Below are 25,326 nucleotides of genomic sequence, written 5' to 3'. Positions count from 1 at the left end.
ACCTTAGAGCAAAAAATCTGGACAAAGCGAAAAATAAAAGTGGGACACAGGCCCAAAAATAGTTATGCATGACAGACACCATTGAAACAACTGTAGCTGCAAACAATATACATCACTTATAATCTTTCTATCCCATCATTGTCAGTTAAACATTATATGGCTCATTCAGTCCTGCCTTCTTTGGCATCAAAGAAGATCATGCTTTGAAATGACAAATGCATTAAAAATAATACATAAAACACATTGCATCAACATCCTGCAACTTCCTACCTGCAAGCAACCACAGAGCTTTCACTGAAACTAGGGCTGCTTGTTTCCCCAGAATGACAGCTCTCCCTAATTAAGTCTAATGGTATACAATCTACCAGTATCTGGACTACCTGAAATAAATTACATTATGGCCTGTAAATTGAAAGTACATTTTGTTTAATTAAACTATATTTCTAAGCCCACTTACTATATTTTTTCAGTAACATCCCAATATCCATTTCCAGGTCACTTTACAAGACATTGGCAGTGGTAGACTTGCATCCTTCAGAACCCCAAAGGCCCACGCTAATACATTGTCCATTAAATGTAAATATCCATCCACTGTAAATGGCAAGAAGCTATGTCTTAAAAAATCTGCTTCTGGCTTGCGTACCCAAGTATTAGGTTTTGAAACAAAGAAACATATTCTCCACAGTCCGTAAGTCTCTGTCTTTAATCATCTACTGTTGCAGCACTCCCAACACATAAGCACACACATAACCACTAAAATCCCCAACATTTAAAAAATGACATTGTGCCCACTTGATTTGCCAGTATTGATGATCCGCCAAAGCTAAGCTTACTGTTGTCCAATCTACCACTGCTTAGAACCCACCAATGAAAAAACAGTACTAGGTGCTTTCTTGTTTGTCTGAAAAAACAATACAACTTTATATGCTACAGTCCCACATAGTCAGTTCACTACTGACCCATTAACCCTAGGCTGCTGTCTCATTCTTACTCCCTGTAACTGTATTACCTTGGATGACTACTTTTATTTCCTAAGCAAAAGACACAAATTGGAAGAGGAGGCAAAAATCCAGACATTCTTTGAAAATCCATACAGTTAAGAGGCATGAGTTCATGTTCAATACAACACTCTCCCTGTCAGGAAAGCCACAATTTAATGAAAGTGTACTCAATGTATGATATATTTGTGAGCTAACTTGTTTGTGTTCAGTAGGTAGACTGATCATTGTTAGCCTCTTTGTGCGTGCGTCTCTCTCTCTCTCTGTCATGCACACACACACACGCACACATGCACGCACACACACACACACCCACACACACACACACACCTACTTTCACACACACAATTCTGCTTTCATGCATGCACTCACTCACTCCGTACTTACCTATTAACACAGGTAATTGCTGTCCTTTTCAAAGGCAACAGCGGCAAATCCATACATGAGTCCTTCTTCAGCAAGAACACACACAAACACACACACACTGTTTGTTCGGCGGAAAATAATGGCGTAAACACAATGAGCTTTTTTTAGCTCAAAAACAAAACTAGAAGGGTGCTTTGGCGCATGTGCACACCGACATTAGCGTTACAGGTCACGGGAGCGACAAACACAAAACAAAAAAGTGTTTTGGGGCATGCGTACATCGATGTTGCAGTTAGATGTTGAGGGTCGCATGGAAGAGCTCTGAGGGCCGCAGGTTGGACACGTCTACTTTAGAATGTAATAACAAAAAGAGGAAGTGAAAAGTAAATATTAGTAATACAAAAAATGACATACTGCACACTGCCTTTACAGTGTCTTGCAAGATTATGGAATAAGCTTCTCCTTAAAAAATCACCCAAGTCAGCCTTTACCATCCTTCAAAAGTAATTTACATTTAAGCAATGGACAATGGTGATTTAAGTTTTAAAAAAGTATTGCAAGACCTATTCAATTCTGGCTTTCATTTAAGGCTTAGTGCCAAAAAAGCCTTTAGTAGGTTTGCTGTTTGCGGTTGCTATTACCGACAAAGACCATGTGGCACACAAAAACACAAGTTGCTGGTGGTCGATAACTAGGAAGTAACTAAGCACGTGGTTGTAAAAGACATGCGAGGGTAGCTTAGCTATATTTTCTCAAATTAGAGTGTGTGCGAACTTGGTGATCGTTTTCAACTGGACTTTGGAGCTCTTTAGGCTACTTTTATTCCCTCCTGTGTCTTACTTGGTGGATAAGACTTCAGTGCATCCAGCAGGCATGGATTCAGATAGTGGTAGTGTACCCAGCACAGGAGGAAGGTATATTATACAGGTATGGAAGTGGTTGATGGGTTTATATTTCTACATTTATAGGATGCTCTAGTACTTTTTCTTTCTGTAATGAATGTTTTCTGATGCTGTGCTATCTGTGTGTGTGATTTAAAGGCAGATGAGTTTTTTTCAGCTTATCACTTTGAGAAATGCATAAAACCCCAGGCATTTGGACTTTAGATCATAATTCTATGAACTACGGTTTACGTTTTCAGAAGGGGATTTTTTTTTTCAAAGCTATATTGATAGCAGCTTGTTTTCCATAGTGGCTGCATTGCTTTCTAGCCTATATTAATCTCCCATGAATAGAGTGTTTTGTTGGATAGGGAATGCCTCAAGTCGGTCTAGGTAAGAAATGTAGCATTTTTGTCCCATAGATGATTACCTATAGTTTGCTAAGATATGGTAAGGGACTCTATCCTGGTTATTTGCATGTGGGTAAATTCCATGTGTCATCCTGTTTAAACAACATTGAAGATTACTTGCTACTAATGAAGACTGAGACACTTCCACCTTTTGTCCCGGTCTCTTGTGACTGATAGTCTACATGTGTGAATGGCACACTGGCCTTGTACTGACAGAGTACATTCTGTGGCTTTAAACCATGTCTCTGTAAGGGCAGAAATGCAATGTCTGTATTCTCTGCAGAGACTGTAGGTTGTGGAGTTTCTTGTTAAGGTTATTAGCATGGAGCAGTAACACCTTAAATTCCTTCTGATTTTATTTGCATTGTCAGTCGGTTGGTCAATGTAGTGATGTAAAAACTGTTTTCAATCTACAATGGTTTCGCTTAGCAAATAGTCATCATTGATTGTGCTACAGAACTTGAAAGCCTTGTTAGTATCACATCAGGGGAATATATTTGTTTTAGCTGCAGATGGCTGTGGGTTCTACTACCGCAACTTGTAGATGGATTGGTAATATTATGTTTATCTTTATTGGGGGGTGCTGCAGTACCTAGAGTGTGTCTTCGTTTTTTTTGGTTTGACATCCATTCCATTGCAATGTTAGCAGCTTACCATTATTTGTTAAGTCGCCTGGGCAATGTTTTCTTCTAAGGCAGCAGGCACTGAATCTGTAGATGAAACACTGAAATATCAAGTTGTTTGTTTGCAGCAAACTATTAATTAGTTACAGCTTTCTTTAATGTGGAATTATTCAGATGAATTTTACTGCTCCACAAATTGTGCTTATTAACTGATACTGAGTAGCCTGTTTTGGTTGAAATTTTCTGAAAAGAATAGTTTTATTACAGATGCATATGCTTTGTTTCATTGCTTACTGGACAAATGTTCAAAACTACAAATTTAAAACACACTAACAACTGATGCTGTGCTATACAAGGAATATAATTGAAAACAATCAAGATGGTGCATCAAAGAACAAACGCATGTATGCATGGTCCGAAAAATTTGTGCAAGGGACCAGTAGTTTGGCTTAAGCCCAACGGTAGACGTAATTCACCACGCATTGTCTTTGAATGGACATATCAATGCCGTTTCAATGGTAGAGAGGTTTACTGTTAATGCAAAGTCTGTTTTCATTGTGCGTCTATATTGCTTTGTTTAGCAAATGTCTGCCTGTGTTTCTGCTACAAAATTTGAAATACGTCTTCTAAATCACAAATCATTTATGATTTAAAGCTTTCTACATTGCTTATGTTAAATTAAGATACTCAGCCAAGTAACGGACACTGCAAAGACTGCAGTGTAGGCTGAGGTGGATGCTGCGTGAGTAGATCCACATTGTGGGTTAGCTTATGATGATTGGCCTTGGCTAGAGAGTGAAATAGGGGAAACCGGTTTTATCTTGGCCAATAATAAGCCACCAGCATGGTTTTTGGTTGGTCCTTCTTGATTTTCAGGAGACCTTTTGTATTGGTGGGAAGGGGGGGTGTATAGGAACATCGCCTTCCAATAATGCTAGAGTCACTCACAGGACTGTCAGTTAATACATGCTCTCCAATACCTAGTAAGATCAATGCTCTCATGCAGTGCATTAGCTGTTTTGCTTTCTGTGCCATGCGGGTACCTGAATAAGTCATGGTTTAGCGAATGATTCTCCAAGAAGTAAAGTGTTTCACTTTTAGATTGTATTGTCAGTCTGCATAAAAACTGAGGAAATATAGTCTGGTCATCTCTTTTTTTCAATTGATTAATTCAGTAATGATGCACCGACCTTGCAGTATCATGCCTAGGTATGTGAAAACAAAATAAATTGCAATAAAAATTAGCAGAGGGTAATTCTAAATGTACGTTAACCTTGTCTCTCTAGTTAGATGCTACCTAGAAAGATACAAAAGTGCCTTGTAGTTTAACATGGGTGCTTCTTCAGTATTTCAGAACTCTTTTTCTGCTTATAGCTCCATTTCCAGGCTACAGCTTGATGTAAGATGTTTCTTAGTGACATAGTTATCTCTGGCATATTGGGTACAAACTTTCTAAGATACTGCATCATTTCTAGGAACTTTTTGTAGTGCTTGTATTTGACATTTGTCTGACTGATATGACTTTTTTTCTGTATTAGACTTCATTCTACCTGATTGTTAACTTTACATTTGCATTTAGTTAATTTTGAAGTTACAGCCACTAAATATTAAAATAGTGTTTCAGTCTTAACTTTTTGTTATGCTTGTCTTTGGTCTAATCCCTGATTTTCATCAAGAACTGACAGTAAGTTGGCATTTGACACTACTGAGACTACTTCAGTTGTAAGAAATGGGTAAATACTCTGTCTTAACCACTTTATTAAAATATCATGACCCAGGAACAAGTGTGAACTGTGCATTACTTTATGTTATCGACCTATTATGTTGCTCTAAATTCTTAATGCTACATACGTTGCTTCGCAAGAGATGGCTTGCACCCATCACCCCTAGGATTTTGAATTACTGGCCAAGGCTCTTGCTGCCTCCATAGTGCCTTTTTTAGGCAAGGCTCAAAAGTCAAACCCACCTCCATAAACAGCACAAATAAAAAAATGAGGGTTATGCTACTCAACGCCAGGAGTTTAAATCTCAAAATGCATGCGCTCAAAGCACTCCTCATTATGGAGAACTTTGACATCTGTGCTGTAAATGAAACCTGGTTCAAGGCTCCAGAGAGCACTCCAGCACTACCAGGCTACAACTCGTACTACACATTTCGGCCACAGAACATGGACCGAAACACAAAAAGAGTGGGTGTATCCATATTTATCAAGGATACCTACACCTCCAGGTTAGTGGCGCGGCATGATACCTCTGAGATCATCCATGTGCAACTAACATCAGGCAAATCTGCAATGCAAATTGTGGCCTGCTACAGATTACCTTCCATGACCCAGAACCACCAATCTGCCTTTCTGGAGACACTGGAAAACATGACGGTCCTACTGAACACCCTGATATTGGTCGATTTCAATTACCCTACCATTAACTGGGAAAACTACTTGAGTACAAACTCCCAGGTTCAGCGCTTCCTGGAATTTATCAACTCAAACACGCTGGATCAGCTGGTAAACTCCCCTAACAGAGGTGAAAACATACTGGACCTGGTCATCATCAACATGGGCGACAGGTGTTTCGCACCGGAGGTCAACCTGTCACTGGTTAGATCAGACCATAAACTAATAAATCTGGATGTCCACACCCCACCACCACCCCCAACCAAGGAAACCACAGTGAAAAACTTTTCTAAAGCAAACTTAACCTTACTTAAGATAGAGGTGGTAAGTTTCACAGCCCCCATGCTGCTAAAGGATAACGCTGCCCAACATGCAGAATCCTTTACAAATGCACTCTATGAGCACCTACAAGGATGCATGGATCGTGCCATCCCTAGCAAAACCAAGACTCACTCCCCTAAGAGAAGGAAGCCAATCTGGTGGACCCCTGCCATAAACAGGTTATACAACAAAAGGAGGAAAATAGTTCAGAAAAAAAGCAAATCCCAAGAAGGAAAGACATCCCTGATCAATATCAGTAAGAAACTAAGGTCCCTCATAAAATCATCCAAGGCTAACTTCAAAAGAAAAATAGTAGCCAAACATTTGAAAAATAACCACAAAGACTTCTTTAGCTATGTCAAGAATCTAAGTGGTAACTCACAGACATGCTATGATCTAGTGCAAAATAGCACAAAATATACTGAACCTACCGATATTGCCAACATCCTGGCAGATAGATTCAGTGCAAACTTCACCCCCCTCTCACCTCCAAAAGGGCCCACAACAATACCAGAAAAGTGTAGTGTCTCGGAAATCACAGATGCACAGGTGAAAACAGCCCTTTCAAAAGCCAAAAACACAGCGTCAATGGGGCCAGATGGTGTCCCAGGATGCGTCTTGCACGAACTACAGAACAAACTAACCCCCCAACTAAACACGCTGTTCAACCTCAGCCTCTCCACAGGCTACGTGCCCATAGAATGGCGCACAGCAACGGTTATTCTGCTCCACAAAGAAGGGGCCACAACTGACCCTGGTAACTATCACCCCATAAGACTGACTAGCATGGTCTGCAAGGCTATGGAGCGCATCATCATGGAACTCATTAACAAAGACATTGGGAACCTCCAAACACTTGACCCGACCCAGCTCGTATTTGTTAAGGGGAGATCATGCCTACTAAACCTGGTTGACTTCTTTGAGACAGTCACCAAGGCCATAGACGAGGGAAAGGTGGTTCACACAGCCTACTTTGACCTCGCCAAGGCGTTCGACACCATTCCTCACTCAGGTATTATAGAAAAACTCACCAGCCTGAACATAAACCCCTATGTCACACGGTAGGTTGCCAACTGGCTTACAGACAGAACTCGCACAATAAGAATAGCAGGCTCCAGGTCTGACTCTAAACCAGTCACAAGTGGTGTCCCGCAAGGCTCGGTCCTGGGACCCCTGCTGTTCAGCATATACTTCTCAGAAGTACAGGCAAACGCAGGAGGACTATGGCTAACCAAGTTCGCCGATGACTGCAAACTGGGAGCCATAAATGACTCTCCGGCTGACACGGACATCCTCCAAAAAGGCCTTACTGAGACGGACACCTGGTGTCAAAGTCATGGCCTCAAGCTAAATGCCAAAAAATGCATAGTCATCCCATTTGGGAAAAACAAAACACCCACGAATTACCACATAGGTGGCAGCCCCCTTAATACAGAAGAGCTAATAAGAGATCTGGGGACCCAGGTAGATAGTAATCTCTCCTTTGACAATCATACTGCCAAAGTAATTAGGAAATCCTTCTATGTGGCCCATCTACTTACTAAAGGGTTTGCATCTAGAAATAAGGAGGTTATAGTGCCCCTCTACTCGTCACTCATCCGATCCATCATAGAGTACAATGCCCCATTTGAGATGTACCTCACAAGACACTTCCAACAGCTGGAAAGACCACAAAAGTACCTCACCAAGAGGATTACTGACCTCAAATATATGTCCTATGCAGACCGACTGAAAAAACTCCGGCTGTACTCAGTGGCATATCTCTTACTCAGAGGTGATCTCTGCCTGACTTACAAAGCCATGTCCAACTCAGAATTGATGGACATGATCCACCTAAAGAAATTCAAGTCACTGTGAGTCACGCACTCTAGTAAGCACAACCTCGCAACAACAATAAATAGAACATGCTGGAGGGATAGATTCCTGTCACAGAGACTCCCCATGCTTTGGAACAAAATTCCTATCTACATTAGGCAAAGCCCCTCACTAACACTCTTCAAGAGAAACCTTGATGAGTGGATGGGTAACAGAAAATACACCCCTGAGATCACTTCATTGGCTCTGCTTGACAGAGGCTCAGTTAATTAATCAATGGGGCGGCGAAAGCCAACACACTCTGGCTAGGCTTATAAATGCCCTCGAGCAGACAGACTAGTACCTGCCTATGAACCTATCTTCTTCTTCTTTCAGCTGCTCCCATTAGGGGTCGCCACAGCAGATCAACTGTTTCCATTTCTTCCTGTCCTCTGCATCTTGCTCTGTCACACCAACCACCTGATGTCCTCTCTCACCACATCCATAAACCTTATCTTAGGCCTTCCTCTTTTCCTGTTACCTGGCAGCTTCATCCTTAGCATCTTTTTCCCAATATACTCTGCATCCCTCCTCAGCACATGTCCAAACCAACATAATCTTGCCTCTCTGGCTTTGTCTCCAAACCTTCCAACCTTGGCTGACCCTCTAATCCTCTAATATACTTATTCCTAATCCTGTCCATCCTCGTCACACCCAGTGCAAATCTTAACATCTTCAACTCTGCCACGTCAAGCTCTGACACCTGCTTTTTTGTCAGTGCCACTGTCTCCAACTCATATAACATAGCTGGTCTCACTACCCTCTTGTAGACCTTCCCTTTCCCTCTTACTGGTACTCGTCTGTCACAAATCACTCCTGACACTCTTATCCACCCACTCCATCCTGCCTGTACTCTCTTCTTCACCTCTCTTCCACACTCACCATTACTCTGAACTGTTGATCTCAAGTACTTAAACTCATCCACCTTCCCCACCTCTACTCCCTGCATCCTCACCATTCCTCTATCCTCCCTCTCATTCACACACATATATTCTGTTTTAGCCCTGATGACCTTCAATCCTCTTCTCTCTAGAGCATATCTCCACCTCTCCAGGGTCTCCTCCACCTGTTCCCTACTCTCACTACAGATCACAATGTCATCTGCAAACATCATACTCCACGGGGACTCCTGTCTGATCTAGTCTGTCAACCTGTCCATCACCACTGCAAATAAGAAAGGGCTCACAGCTGATCCTTGATGCAACCCCACCTCCACTTTAAACGCATCCGTCACTCCCACAGCAGACCTCACCACTGTCACACTACCCTCGTACATATCCTGTACCACTCTTATATACTTCTTTGACACTCCTGACTTCCTCATACAATACCACAACTCCTCTCTAGGCACCCTGTCATATGCTTTCTCTAAATCCACAAAGACACAATGCAACTCCTTCTGACCTTCTCTGTACTTCTCCATCAACACTCTCAGAGCAAACATCGCATCTGTAGAGCTCTTTCCTGGCATGAAACCATACTGCTGATCACTAATCATCACTTCCCTTCTTAACCTAGCTTCCAATGCTCTTTCCCATAACTTCATGCTGTGACTGATCAGTTTAATCCCTCTGTAGTTACTACAGCTCTGCACATCACCCTTATTCTTAAAAATCGGTGCCAAAACACTTTTTCTCCATTCCTCAGGCATCCTCTCACTTTCCAAGATTTCATTAAACAATCTAGTTAAAAACTCCACTGCCATTTCACCTAAACACCTCCATGCTTCCACGGGTATGCCATCTGGACCAACAGCCTTTCCATTCTTCATCTTCTTCATAGCTATCCTTACTTTCTCCTTGCTAATCCACTGCACGTCATGATTCACTATCCGCACATCATCCAACCTTCACTCCCTCTCATTCTCTTCATTCATCAACCCCTCAAACTACTCTTTCCATCTGCTCAACACACTCTCCTCTCTTGTGAGTACAATTCCCTCATTATCCTTTATCACCCTTACCTGCTGCACATCTTTACTAGCTCGGTCCCTCTGTCTAGCCAATTGGTACAGGTCCTTTTCTCCCTCCTTAAGTGTCCAACTTTTTATACAACTCTTTATACGCCTTATCCTTAGCCTTCGCCACCTCTCCCTTTGCCATGCACCTCATCTCCTTATACTCTTGTCTTCTTTCATCATATCTTTGACAATCCCACTTCTTCTTCGCCAACCTCTTTCTCTGTATACTCTCCTGTACTTCTTCATTCCACTACCAGGTCTCCTTGTCCTCCTTCCTCTTTCCAGATGTCACACCAAGCACCTTTCTAGCCATCTCTCTTACTAGCTCTGCTGTAGTTACCCAGCTATTCGGTAACTCTTCACTGCCACCCAGTGCCTGTCTTAACTCTTCCCTGAACATCACCTCACAATTACCCTTTTTCAATTTCCACCATTTGATCCTTGGTGCTGCCCTCATACTCATCCTCCTCTTCTTGATCACCAATGTCATCCTACAAACCACCATCCTATGCTGCCTAACTACACTTCCCCTGCCACCACTTTACAGTCTCCAATCTCCTTCAGACTGGCCCTTCTACATAAGATATAATCCACCTGTGTGCATCTTCCTCCACTCCTATATGTTACCCTATGCTCCTCCCTCTTGTTAAAATACGTATTCATCACAACCATGTCCATCCTTTTCGCAAAATCCACCACCATCTGACCTGCATTCCTTTGCTTAACACCAAACCTACCCATCAATTCCTCATCCCCTCTGTTCCCTTCACCAACATGCCCACTGAAATCTGCTCCAATCACCAGTCTCTCACCCTATGGTACAGTCATCACCACTTCATCCAACTCACTCCAAAATTTTTTTTTCTCATCCATTGCACACCCAACTTGAGGAGCATATGCACTAAAAACATTCATCATTACACCATCAATTTCCAGCTTCATAAACATCACTTTATCCGACACTCTTTTCACCTCCAAAACACTCTTAGCATACTGTTCCTTCAGGATAATGCCTACGCCATTTCTCCTTCCATCCACAGCATGATAAAACAATTTGAAACTGCCTCCGATACACCTAGCCTTGCTCCCCTTCCATCTGGTCGCTTGCACACACAATATACCAACCTTCCTTCGGTCCATCATATCAGCTAGCTCTCTCCCTATACCAGTCATACTGCCAACATTCAAAGTTCCGACCCTCACTATTACAGTCCTAGCCTTTACCTGCCTTCGGGCATGCCTTCCTCTTCTTCTCCTCCTTCGGCCAACAGTAGCCCAATTTCAGCCAGCACCCTGTTGGCCAACAGTACTGGTGGCGGTCGCTGTTAACCCGATCCAGTATGTATTTCTGTACTGTCTGCATGTATGATTTGGCAAAATTTTACGCTGGATGCCCTTCCTGACACAATGCAATTCCATATGGAATGAGATCCTTATATGCTAATGTTGGAGTAGTACAGCTACTGTAACAGATGCTCTCTTCCCCAATAGTGATAAACCGACCAGCGCCGGGGCAACAGTATGTTTTTAGTATCCTGATACAGAAAAGCTGGCGTGGAAATGAGATGTGTTGATCTGAGTTTCTTTCCCGATTTGCATTGTGTAATTCACCAGGAATGTCGACAGGACCCCACCTCTAGATAATGCAAGCAAACCTTTGCAGCATTGTGATTGCAGATCAGCTTTGTGTTTACAGGTGTACATAGTTTATATTAGTTTGAGCACTGTTTTATTATGTGTTGGAATGTACTGTACTGTGGTGGTACAGAAAGAGATAGTGGGGACGATACTGTTGGATCCTTAGTTAAATATATATTTATAATTATATACTTATAATAAAGATGCTAGGCTTGAGAATTTGTGTTGGAAGGGCATCGAAGTGGTAGTTATTTTATATCTAGCTAAATGTTTTACCACAAGCGATGGGGTAGCATTGTCATTTGTATGAGGTGGGATGACTGTTCGGAATGTTAACACACAGGCAAATTCCATGTTACTATTAGTGTGTGTGTTTTCTAATTTGATTCTTTTTGTTAAAAGATGGAGTCACTCTAGTGAATATTTAATTTGATGATATTTTGGGTTGTTGCAATCCTTAGTGGCCTTGATGAATTATCATATTTTTATTGGGTATTTATGTTTGTATAGGACAATGTGCATCACTGCAACCTGAGTGGAACTGGCGTATGTTATACTTCCTAACCATTTTAACGTCCGTCATACTAGGTAGCATTATGTTTTGCTTCTGTTATTTGCTGTAAATGTGTGTGTAGTCTGGATCAAACAAGGTCATGTCATGGAGTAGAATAGTTTTTCAAGTCGCTGACCTTGTCCTGTTAAGTACGGTTAGAGCTTGTATAACTTTTTTATATCACACAGAAGCTATAAATGTGTGTGTGTGTGTGTGTGTGTGTGTGTGTGTGTGTGTGTGTGTATGTATATCCAGCATTTGAGTCTGGGTAGTGTGTTTTTGGACGCATATTGTACACTGTTTTAAACTAGGACATTAACATTGGACTGATTCAGGACAGAAAAGAAGCAACTTTTTGTATTTCAGTAATTGTCAATGACTTGTCCATTGTTATTTACACACTAGCTATAATGTAGTGAATTTAGGCTACCGACCGACATCCGGGGATCTGATTTGTGATGCGCAAGGAATTCCCAGCAGTGGATCACCAGTTTGATGTCTGGCAATATGGCCATAAGCTTGACAAAGAAAATTACAGAAGCTGGCAAAAGGAGAGTAAACAGAGAGTTGCTACAGTGGTGCCACAGTGTTTCCAATCACCTGTGGTGGTGTGCTGAAACGTGTGAAGGTGATGAAGTTGTACTACAGGAGAAGTGGTTGTCATTGCTCTACCATGTAACAGACCGACACAGCTGGAGTAGTGCAACGAAGGTTTCATGTTGCAGTCATGAGATGCCAGTGGACGAAGGAGATGAGAAGAAGTGGATGGATGAAGATCATGCATGCTACAGTGCACTGAACAGGATAGTTGCGAATCGAGTTTTTATTAAAGATTTAAAGCAGGTTACCAAGTTCTGCCACACCGGAAACCTAGAGGTGTTCCATGCATTACTGTGCAAATACTGCCTAAAGTTTCAGCATTTCAGTTTTGCAGGAATGAAGGCACGAATAATTTTGGCCATCCTTGATTACAACGAAAACCTGAACCATGAACAAGCAGTGGTCTGATTCCCTACTCAAAACTCAGCAGCAAAGGGAGAACTTATATACAACGTGGTATATTCGATGGCAAAGCAGGAGTGGGTAGAGAAGCCAATATTTGAGAAATTAAAGTTTGATAACATCTATGACCTGATGATGGACGTCATAAAAGCCAAAAGAGGCATATTGGAAATTCAGCCCATGTCAGTACTCGCAATTCCAAAGAATATAGCTCTGTGCGAACGGCCTGAGAAGGCACTGGTAATTGAAAGACATATTTCTAGGTTTGGAAAAAATAAAAAGAACCCAGGTTAATATAGTAAAGATAACCATGTGCTGGGTAAGTACCTTTTGAATCAAAATTCTTCATACCGTACATCGATTTTACTTGTTTTCTCTTACTGACCTGGTTTATAAACGCATATTGGTATTTGAGTGCATATTATGTATATGTAAGTGTGTAAGACTCGTCAGTTGACATTAAACAGTGATAGCAGGGTTCATTATCAGTGTAGCGTACTGACTTACTATGATCCGATGTAATGTCCATCATGGCTTTACAAGCACAGTCATGTGTTAGTCTTGTTATCGCAATCAACCTAAGTTCTCTGTCCAGGAGACATGGGTGAATCACCCCAAGTTTAAATTACCATTACACCTCCAATGGTATATGCCGCATGCAAACCAGTCCTTTGTGGTGCTGAGACTGGACTCAGATATGTGGTGTAGAAATTGGCTACTAGTAAAGTCCATTGGGCAGGTTATAGTGCCTTCACCTAGCTACTAGTAAAGTCCATTGGGCAGGTTATAGTACCTTTACCTAGCAAGGGAAGCTCAGCACAACATGAAGACCATGAGCCTTCTCACGTAGAGGCATGGCAGAGCTTGCATAGGACGGGTCAGTGTGAAACAGAAGTGCCAGTAATTTTTTCTGATCCATATAGGACAGATGAAGAGCTTGATTCACAGTGGTTGTCTTTTGTAAAGTCTGTCAGCCACAGACAATACTTTTTGGCTATTTCTTAACAAGCAATGGCAGCATGCAGAATTGGTCCTATACCTGCTCCCTGTGGAACAACACTGCTTAGTAGTCTGCTGGAGACAGTGGGTTTCCATGCTTGCACTTAACGGTGTTATATGCATTTGCCAGAGAGTGACCACACTACTGCAGCCTTACATGCCTGGGTAAATTTGTGATTCCAGAGTGTATGCTAATGCTATACAACAGTATGTACGCTGTACCCAGTGAGGTCCATGATTTGCTACATAGGCTTGCAAAAAAGGCAAATCATCCAGAAATGGCTGCAGTCAACTGTGGCCAAGTCATTTTTTGTAGTCAAAACCGATTGTCCCCATCCAACAGGCATTGATGGATCAATCAAAGTTGAAATTACCATTTGCCATTCAATTATATAGTTTGCAAGCAAGACAGCCCAATGAGGTGGTCAGACATGAATCTGAATTCTGGTGCCCAACTTATGTACTCTGTGGGACAACAAAGTCCATGTGCCAGGTTATAGTACTGACACATACCTAGGGGAAGGTCATTACAGTGCCAAGACCATGTGCCTTCTGACTTGCAGGCAAGGCTGACATATGACTGGCGAGTGTGAAACAGAAGTGACATTGATGTCATCCGATCTATATAGAACAGATGACAAACTTGATTCACAGAGGTTGTCCTCTACAAACGTTGTCATCAAAAGACCCTACTTTTGGCTTATTATTTAACAAAAAATAGCAGCAAGCAGATTAGGTTCCAGGCAAGGTCCATGTGGCACACCACCCCATACTGGTCTGCAGGAGAAAGTGGATTGTCCTAGTTGGATTCTAGGTGTTGGAGTGAGACACACAGCGATCTCACACAGAATTGCCGGCTTACCTGTCTGATGCCATGATTGGTGGTGGCTAATGACAGGAGACCTGCAAAAATGTATGTAGGTTGCACAGAGTGAAGTATAAGACACGCTGCATGGGCGATGAAAAAATAATCATGCTGAAATGGACACAGCCCCCGGGTTTCCCAGTCGTTACACTATGACTACACAAAGTTGTCACCAAACAGCCAGAAAATCATGGCAATTTGTTTATACAGGAAAAAAAAATTATTAATTACATCTGGTAACAGGTCATGTTAAATTTCAATATGTTCATTATGTTCAGTACTAGTGTAGTAACACCGATGTTTGGAAACACAGAAATTTGGTATGCATACTTGTACATTCTGCACGGCAAATGATGCTTAAGTGGTGTATCACTTTCCTATGTTGTATTTACACCAGATACTGCTAGTGTGCACTGCAGGAACAGAAAGATTAAAACATTACCCAGTATGAGAGGTGGCAGTGCAACATATTCGTAGTGGCTTAATATGAGAGTAGCTCTAAGCAAGCACCATGTGAAAGCTGAACAAGCACCTAAAACAATTCATTGCAGCTTCCACACCTTAAGTCTGAAAATGAATTCACATACTCACATGAACAGGAGTAGCTGCATATTGATGGATAAAGATGTATGGGCATGTCAGGTGGTTACTACACTGCAAAAGTGGCATGTAATGGTGGGGATATTTGGAAGGCATGAGCAAACACACCAGTATATTAAAGCCATAGCACCAATTGCACTGGAGGCTGGCAAATAGATTTAGTAAGGGATTTTGTCCGTGCACAAATATTTCAAAAGTGATTCTTTGCAGTGGCATCCATTATCTGATTCAAAGTAAATTAACCTTGATGTCTTTTATTTAAAAAATAAATAAAAAATTACTTTGTGATAAGTGACTTCTGGACACAAGAAAAAGGAAGGGGAAAATATAGCAATGTGGTTTGTATGTACAAAGACAAATCCAGGGACACTGCAAAAGGTTTTTTTGCAAACCAACCAGGGGAGTAAAAACACATGTAGGCAAACACTGCATACCAACACACTTTGCACATCATCGTCATCTTCTTTCGGCTGTTCCCGTTAGGGGTCGCCACAGCAGATCACCTGTTTCCATTTCTTCTTGTCCTCTGCATCTTGCTCTGTCAAACCAACCACCTGCATGTCCTCTCTCACCACATCCATAAACCTTATCTTAGGCCTTCCTCTTTTCCTGTGACCTGGTAGCTTCATCCTTAGCATCTTTTTCCCAATATACTCAGCATCCCTCCTCAGGACATGTCCAAACCAATGTAATTGTGCCTCTCTGACTTTGTCTCCAAACCTTCCAACCTGGGCTGACCCTCTAATATACTTATTCCTAATCCTGCCCACCCTCGTCACACCCAGTGCAAATCTTAACATCTTTAATTCTGCCACATCCAGCTCAAACTCCTGCCTTTTTGTCAGTGCCACTGTCTCCAACCCATATAACATAGCTGGTCTCACTACCCTCTTGTAGACCTTCCCTTTCACTCTTACAGGTATTCGTCTGTCACAAATCACTCCTGATACTCTTCTCCACCCACTCCATCCTGCCTGTACTCTCTTCTTCACCTTTCTTCCACACTCACTGTTACTCTGAACTATTGACCCCAAGTATTTAAACTCATCCACCTTCGCCACCTCTACTCCTTGCATCCTCACCATTCCTCTATCCTCCGTCTCATTCACACACATATATTCTGTATTAGTCCTGCTGACCTTCATTCCTCTTCTCTCTAGAGCATATCTCCATCTCTCCAGGGTCTCCTCCACATGTTCCCTACTCTCACTACAGATCACAATGTCATCTGCAAACATCATAGTCCACGGGGACTCCTGTCTGATCTCGTCTGTCAAGCTGTCCATCACCATTACATGTAAATTTCAATTTTTAACAAGGTGAAAGCATGAAGTGATACCTTAACAGTTAAATTAATATGGATCTAAACTGGTTCATTGTCTAAATGTTTTATTCTTTAGCTCTTTGGTACAAGACCTTACAGGAGTTGCTACATAAACTGGATGTGAATGCAGTCAGGTAAGGCCATGGCTATACTACTGCCCCTCTAACAAAGGAAATGCTAGAGCAAAGATTAAATTACATGAGTCAAGCATCTCAAACTGAGATCTGCCAATCACTGGAATTACCGGGTCAAATTACCCTCAGGACTTTTGACAGCTAGGGAAGCTAAGTGTTACGGGGGCGGGGAGAAGTAAATGGACTGGAATTCATTGTCTCACAAATTAGTGCCATTTAAACTAAATTAGAAAAAAAGGCAGCAGTAAACAGCACTTTGAGTGTGTTCTGTGACATCTGCACTGTTTCTGTTTTAAGTAGTCACTCAGCAGCAGGAATTTTACTTACACTGTTCTATTTTACTCAGTACTATGTACGCATGCAACATCTATGAAATGACAGGAGCTTTAGGCAAACGGAGGCCTGCATGATGTAACATATCTGAGCCAAACAATGATTTCTGGGATACTGAATGGCAACCTGACTTATCCAAACCACGTCAAGATGCTAGCCTCCATGTGGTCAGAGTCTGGAATTACATATAAAAATATTTAAAATCCTGTAAATATTCCCAGAGTGCTGTTAAAGTGTAGGAAACATCATGCCATGATGAATTAAACATGTTTTTTGAGTCTGTGGGTGCGGTACTCCTTTAAGAGTGTTTCCTGGATTTGCTCTTATCTGATGAAGTTGAGAAGGTTCTTGACGAAAGCGCTTATTCATTTATTCTGGTTTAATAAAAAGTGTTTTTACTGCTCCCAAAGTGCTTTGCGGCCATTTACTACAAGGATTTACTTGAGTTGCTGAAGTGTGTGGTTCCAGGAGTGCTGACTTTGTTTTTCTACAGTTTGTGAACTTTTGTGCTTTTTTAGTCAAAGGAATAAATGTTATGTTTCCCTATCTTGCCTTCATTCTTGCTGGTTGGGTTCGGGGCTGATACTCGGCTCTGACTCAGCCAGATACCAAAGCTCAAGAACTTCTACTGGCTCGAGGCTACGACCTATCCCAGGATGCCTAGCGGCTGTTCCCCAGATCTCATTTGCCGCTTGAAGCATCGGGATTGTCTTCGGTGGCTCAGGCCAGTAATTACTTTATTATACTTTTTTTCTCTATATATCTTCACAAAAACTTTTCTGTTAGAGTCTACTAATATCTTCCCTGACCAAGTAGTGTGCTTGTTTGTGTTGTTTTTATCATTTGGGTGTGTTCTTCGGCTGTTGTCTTTAGGGACCTTTTTCTTTTTCTATCCCCTTAAAGAATCCATTTAAGTTAGAGGATTCTTTCTCTTTAGCCCATTGTTTCTTACAGGGCTTCTTCCCCTTTCCTTAAGGAGTCACCGTTTAAGTTAGAGGCGTCTCCATGAGTTGGAGGAGACTGTCGTTTAACTTAGAGACTTCTCCTCCTCCCACCCTTTTCTTTCCTAGTTAAAAATAAATAAATAAATAAAAGAAACCGCTTATTCATTTGTTATTTTGGTCTAATAAAAAGTGTTTTTACCACTCCCAAAGTGCTTTGTGGCCATTTACTACAAGGATTTACTTGAGTTGCTGAAGTATGTGGTTCCAGGAGTGCTGACTTTATTTATTCTTTTGAGCTGGGATAGAGTATCAGACTTGCCCAGGCATAATAAGGCCTTACTAAGTGTAAAGCCACTGGCTGCCAAATAGAAAATATAAATCAAAATCTTAAACCAACTGTAACTGAAGTACTGAATATTTTAAAAGAGATTAAAAAACAGTAGGTGGAATCTTTAGAAAAGGGGAGGGGTGAATTATACAGAAATTAATGGAATTTGTGAGAGCAATACATGCAGAACAATGTTAAGGAGGAGGAGTGTGGTTTAAGGAAAGGCAGGAATTGAGCAATTTACATAATGCTGGAATGAATGGTAAATGTTAAAAAGGAAAGAGAACATATACATAATGTATAATGCATGCAAATGAAAAAAGTTGATATGGTTTCTTTTCTATTAGTGTACATTTGCATATGTCTTAAGTGATGATTTAATAAATGTGTTAAAAATGAAGCTCATTTCTTATGTGCTTTCAAACAAAAGGCAATACTTGTAATTTATGTAATTATAACAAGTCAAAGTCTAGCAGACTTGTGTTATATTGTACATAAGCAGCACAGGCTACAAAACTGGAAATCCTTTCATTTTTCACTGTGTAAGGGATAATGTAGTTGGCTGCCATTAATTTAAAATATTTAGAAAATAAAAAGTTAATCAAACAGGAAAAGTTTTTAAACATGGAAAACTTAAAAAGAAACAAGGTGGTAAACATCCATTTTATTCAGTTAGGCTTTTCAAAAACTGAATATCTTGGAACAGTCTACACACACAGCACCAATCACTGCATCTATGCTACCGACGTGTATAAGTACCCTTTACTGACATTCTCAAACACTGAAACTACCTGTCACTGTTAGAGAAACAAAGCTCTCATTCCCTATTCCAAAGACTTTATTTGCCAGCTCTCATAAACTATTTTATTCTGAAGTTCTGATAATAATTTCTAATAATTTACATATTTTATGAACAGAAGCAAATTCTGCTTTATTTTAAAAGTATAATGTAACAGTGTAGAAAATGAAAGTGACGCGCTCCTTTTTAAGTAATCTGAAGTACTGCAGAGTCCTAATGCTACATTAGGAAAAGGTCTGGGGATTTCACAGATACCACTAACAGTTTACATGCAAAACAATGTAGGGAGTTATATCATCATAGCATCCACTAAAAAACATCAAATTAATTGATCACTTACACTTTTTGTCTGGGAGATTTGGACTTGCTTGCTGCTGGTAATGTCGGTGGACAGGTAATGTTTTACATGGATAAGCACTTGTAAATACATTGTCATTTGGCAGTGTCTGCTCAAACCCAACTGTGCTAGCATAGCTTGTATCTCTTCTTCCACTGCAAATGCTTTCATCAGATAATGTCCTCTGCAAGGCAGTACGTGGGGGATTCTGTTTTTTTTTTTAAAACACAAGAGATTTTTTTAAAGGTTAAGTGATATTCATCACAGTCCTAAAAGACAACATAGACAAACATCATTACTCTATGACAAGAACATCATTTGGTTCTACAAAAATTCAGTGACACCACTTGCTTAACTCACTCATGCCTATAATGTCATTTTTTGTGTATTTCCAGTTTACACAGATAGCTCCTTATGGCATCTAGACCTTTTTTAGAGTCTGGCTTCTTTAACCAAGCGACTTATCAGTTAATAATAGGCAATATTAAAAGGTGCAAAGAATTATTAATAAAATAACACTAAGATTGTTTAGAATGTTCTGTAGTATAGAAATTAGTAACTTATTTATATTTTCATATTTATGTTCATATTTTCATAGTTGACAGCCCTACTTGTTATTGATGGGTATGGTGTGAAATGTGTTGGGAGACAGGAAACTTCATTGTCAATGTCCATTTATATCACATTATACCTCAGATATCACTAGATGTATATTAATTATGAAAATAAACAACATTTTCATATGTAATTAATATTTCAAAAAAAGTGACGTGCAAACTTCTGCAAGACATTGGGTGAAACCTTAGATGTTCTTGAAGAAAACTGTGGTTCATATTTGCACTGGAGGTTACACATCTTTACAGATATTCTGTGTTATTTATACTGCTAATTATACACCAGAATATGTTTTCATATTTATTTAAATATCTCAATGAACATGTACTCATAGAGGAATTTCTTGTTGCCATGTGGAACCTTACCTCTGGTTAACAAAAGTCTCATAACAATGTAAGTCTAGGTAGCATACTTTCCAAGATATGACAATTTGTGTAAGTCTGAAAACAAAATACCAGTACAAACTTCTGGAAGGTAGAGGAAAAAAGACACTAATGAAAAAAACAACAAACCACTACTGACAACTGGATACAAGTTACTTTAATAAACAACGTTGAGCACTTTCGACCTAAATGGTTTTCATCAGAACATAATGCCAATGCAACTGAATCAATTTAAATACTCTTAATTAAAATCAGATGACATAGTGCATCCAATCAAGCTAAACATTTTTTTAATTTGTGAAAGCTTAAAAAAATATAATTTGGAATGTGTGTGCTTTAGTCTCTTAAGCAAGACTGAATTCTCTATAAATTCCCAAAATAAAACTATTACTGAGGATACGCCCCATACAAAACCACTAGGCGTCATCTTAGATGAAAACCTAGTCTTTGACCTGCATGTGAACAATAGTATCAAAAAACACATCAAAAATTTGGTATCTTTTATAGACACAAACACTTTCTTAGCTGATCTACAAAACAAATCCTTGCCTAAACCTTTCTTCTACCTTCTCTACTATATGGTGCTCTCCCCTCCTTACCAATATCCAGTCCCTCCCCCTGAAAACTAAGCTTGAGATCTGCTACAATAAGATTGCTAAGTTTGCAACTAATGCAAAATACTCCTCCTATCACTGTTCCTCCTTAAACTTACTGAACTGGCTGAAACTCTCACATTAACTAACATACTTACAATTAACTACAGCACACAAAATCATCCACAGACCATCAGAATGCCCAACCCTTACCTATATACTTACTCACATTCACCAGACACATCTGTCAGATCTGAGAACCAACTTTGCCTACAAATCTTCCTGCTGGGCATATGCTCTACTCCTTCTCAATTGTCAAACAGTGGAATGTACTTCCATTAACAATTATGACCATCAACAATGCCTCTTCTTTCAAAAACTCCCTACAGCAACATCTCTCCACTCTATGGCACTGCATATGTTCCAGTGTTGCACTACCATAACTTGATTCCCCAGAATCACCACTACTATCTCTTGTTATTAATGTCCCCCTTGAAAGCAAAACTTGTCTAACTACTAACATGAGTATCATAACAATAATCATCCAGGCCTACGTCAATATTATACCTACTAGGCAATGAATATGCTGTAGGACCTTTCATATCTACTTATAGCCACTGCTTTCATAGGTTCATAAGTTGGTACTAGGCTATCGGCCCTAGGGTCTATACAAGCCTAGCCATAACAATTCCCTGGATATTTCTTCCCACAGTATTTACTTCCCTGGACCCCTGTCTAGCAAGGCAACTGACGTGATCCTCGGGGTGAATTTCCTATCTCCCATCCAATCATCAAGGTTCCTTCTGAAGATGGCCAAAGAGGCGCTCTGCTTGACATGTATGGGCAGTCTATTCCAGAGTCTGGGGAGTCTCTGGGTCAGGAACCTATCCCTCTAGCATGTTTTGTTCATTGTGATGACAAGGTTTAGATCTCTGGAGCGTGGGTCTCTGAGGGATTGGGATTTCTTTAAGTGTAGCATGTCCAACATCTCTGGGTTTGACATGGCCTTGTATGTTAAGCAGAGATTGTCTCTGAGTAGACGATATGCGACAGAGTATAGGTGGAGTTTTTTAAACGGTAAGCATAGGGCATCTGCTTTAGGCCTGTGATTCTTTTAGTGAGGTATTTCTGCAGCCTTTCCAGTTTTTGCAGATGTCTTGAAAGGTACATACCAAACGGGGCGCTGTATTCTATAATGGGTCTAATGAGGGATGAGTACAGTGGGACAATGACCTCCTTTTTTCTGGATGAAAAGCCCTTGGTGATAAGGTGTGCCTTATAGAAGGATTTCCTGACTGTTGTGGCAATGTGGTTATCAAAGGTGAGACTACTGTCCACCTGTGTCCCTAAGTCTCTTATCATACTTTCGGTGTTTAGTGTACTGCCACCTATGTGGTAATACACGGGTACATGTTTTTTCCCAAAGGGGATAACTATACATTTCTTGGCATTGAGCTTGAGCCCATCTTTCTAGCACCAAGCATCTGTTTCTGTACGGCCCTTTTGTAGAATATCCACATCATTTGGGGATGCAAAAATGGCTCCCAGTTTGCAGTCATCTGTGAACTTTGCTAGCCAGAGTCCCTTAGTGTTGGCCTGTACTTCAGAGAAGTAAATGCCAAACAAGAGTGGCCCCAGGAATGAACCCTGAGGTACTTCACTTGTCTGGAGCTGGATTTGGAGTTGGCTACTTTTACACTGTGGGTTCTGTCAGTAAGCCAGTTGGCAACCCATCGAGTGACGTAGGGATTAATGGCTAGCTTAGTAAGTTTATCTATGATTCCAGAGTGGGGGATGGTATCGAAGGCCTTGGCGAGGTCCAGATAGGCGGTGCGGACCACCATACCCTTGTCCATGGCTCTGGAGACTGATTCAAAAAAGTCAATCAGGTTTAGGAGACAAGATAGGCACTTCACAAACCCAAACTGCTTGGGGTCCAGTGTTTGAAGGTTGCCAATGTCTTTGTTTATAAGTTCCATGATAATACGTTCCATGGCCTTACAGATCAGACTCGTCAGACTGATGGGGGCGGTAGTTCCTGGGATCCAAGGTGGATCCCCTTGTGGAGTGGGATAACTGTAGCTGTGCTCCACTCAGTTGGCACGAAGCCTGAGGTGAGGCTATGATTAAACATGACACTTAGGTGAGGTGCCAGTTCATTTTGTAGTTCATGTAGTACACAGTCTGGGATGTCGTCTGGTCCCATGGAAGCTGTATTCTTAGCTTTGCAGAGTGCGTTTTTACCTATGTGGCCACTATTACCGGAATTTGGCAATCTTTCAGTATTAAGATGGGCCCTTTAGGGGCTGAGAGGGGGGTGAAGTTTATACTGAATCGATCTGCCAGGATACTGGCAATATCCTTGGGATCAGTATACTTAATGCCATTCTGTCGTAGCTCAGAGCAGATCTGAGCATTACCATTTAGATTCTTGATATAGCTACAGAATGCCTTGTGGTTGTTTTTGGAATCTTTGGCAATTTTATTTAATAACTAGCTTTGGAGGATTTTATGAGGGATCTCAGCTTCTTACTGAGGCTGGTAAGGGAGTTTTTTGCATCCTGGGATTTTCCACTTTTCTGCAACAGGTTCTTCCTTTTACAAAAATGAAATGAAACCACACGGACAACCAGGTACCTCAAAGAACAAGAGACAAATCCAACTATGTAAAAAGATAGAGGTAGGTTTCTAAACTGATAGAAGGTAATATTAAAGGTCATGTTAAAAAAGCACAACCACTTAAGTTATGTTTTAGTTATTCTAGAAACATAATGTGTTATACAAACATTATTAATAAACATTGGAATATTTTAACTTCAGACAGGCAAGTAAATAAACTGATAGGTGCATTTCCGGAATTTACTTTTAAGAACAAGAAGTCTTTAAAGAGGCAGTTATGTGGTCCTAGGGACCTTGATATACGAACTAATAATAAAGGAACCAGACCATGTTTTAAATGCCAATATTGTAAATATATAAATGCAGACAATGATTTTATACATCCTGATACGGGTAAAAGTACAGTTTTGTACCTACCATAAATGTAGATGTTCGAAGATCCACATTGCTGCAGTCCTTACACTTGGGTAGTCCGCTGTTCTCGGTCGGCCCGAATATCAAAGTATAAGGCTGACGTCGGTCAAGGCGCATTTGACTGACATCAGGACGTCAGGGTACAAATGCGCATGACCGACGTCATATCCTCAGTCTTTTCTTGCCCCAGATGTCAGAAGACCCTAAAAATAAAGGTCAAAACCAAAAGACAGCAAACAACCAACCAACCACCCTTGCACTAACTATATGTACAATATATACAATATAAACAATATGTACAACCCAACCCACACAACCGCCTCTAACTACAGAGGGGAAGGAGGGAGGGTAAATTGGACTGCAGCAATGTGGATCTTCGAACATCAACATTTATGGTAGGTACAAAACTGTACTATGTTCTTCATCTCACATTGCTGCAGTCCTTACACTTGGGTAGAATCCCAAAGCAGAAGTAAGGGAGGATGGCCAACTACAAGGAAGCAGGAGCTGCCAAAATGCCCTGCAAAACAGCAGTGGCAAAACCAGCCCTGGATTTAGAGTAAAGTGGCAGGTGATAATGCCTAGAGAAAGTATGCACTGAACTCCAAGTAGCTGCCTCCAAAATATCCTTGGTTGCCACTCCCCTCAAAAAAGCTGTTGATGTGGCCGTAGCCCTAGTGGAATGAGGCCTAATCCCAGCTGGAATCTCCTTGCCATGATGGGAATAACAGAAAGCAATGCAAAACCCAATCCACTTAGAAATAGTTTGTTTTGACACAGGCTTGCCCTGAGAACTCAAAGCAAAAGAAACAAACAACTGCTGAGACTGCCTGAACCCTTTAGTTCTGTCCAAATAATAACGCAACTGCCTGTGTACATCTAAAGTGTGCAAAATCTTTTCCCCTTTATTTTGGGGATTTGCATAAAAAGTAGGCAAATGAATAGTTTGGTTTAAAGCCACACTAGAAACCACCTTAGGCATAAAGGAAGGATTAGTACGTAATGATACCCTATCCTTATGGAAAATCAAGAAAGGC

At 40.8% G+C, this 25,326-nt stretch overlaps 1 protein-coding gene across 3 annotated transcripts in view; it reads right to left on the bottom strand.

Annotated features, from left to right (window-relative positions):
• SIPA1L3 (signal induced proliferation associated 1 like 3) overlaps positions 1-25,326 on the bottom strand; it is a 3,185,962-nt gene that overhangs the window by 697,509 nt on the left and 2,463,127 nt on the right. For all 3 annotated transcript variants that reach the window (XM_044062280.1, XM_044062270.1, XM_044062288.1), the window contains exon 17: positions 19,669-19,873. In XM_044062280.1, the coding sequence (XP_043918215.1) occupies positions 19,669-19,873 (205 nt within the window). The remainder of the gene's footprint in view (positions 1-19,668; positions 19,874-25,326) is intronic.

The sequence above is a fragment of the Protopterus annectens genome, chromosome 1.part0 (assembly GCF_019279795.1).
Source record: "Protopterus annectens isolate FY-2018-M chromosome 1.part0, PAN1.0, whole genome shotgun sequence".
Lineage (NCBI taxonomy): Eukaryota > Metazoa > Chordata > Ceratodontiformes > Protopteridae > Protopterus > Protopterus annectens.
Note: the sequence above shows the minus strand (reverse complement) of the source record. Positions and strands in the feature narration are given on the sequence as shown.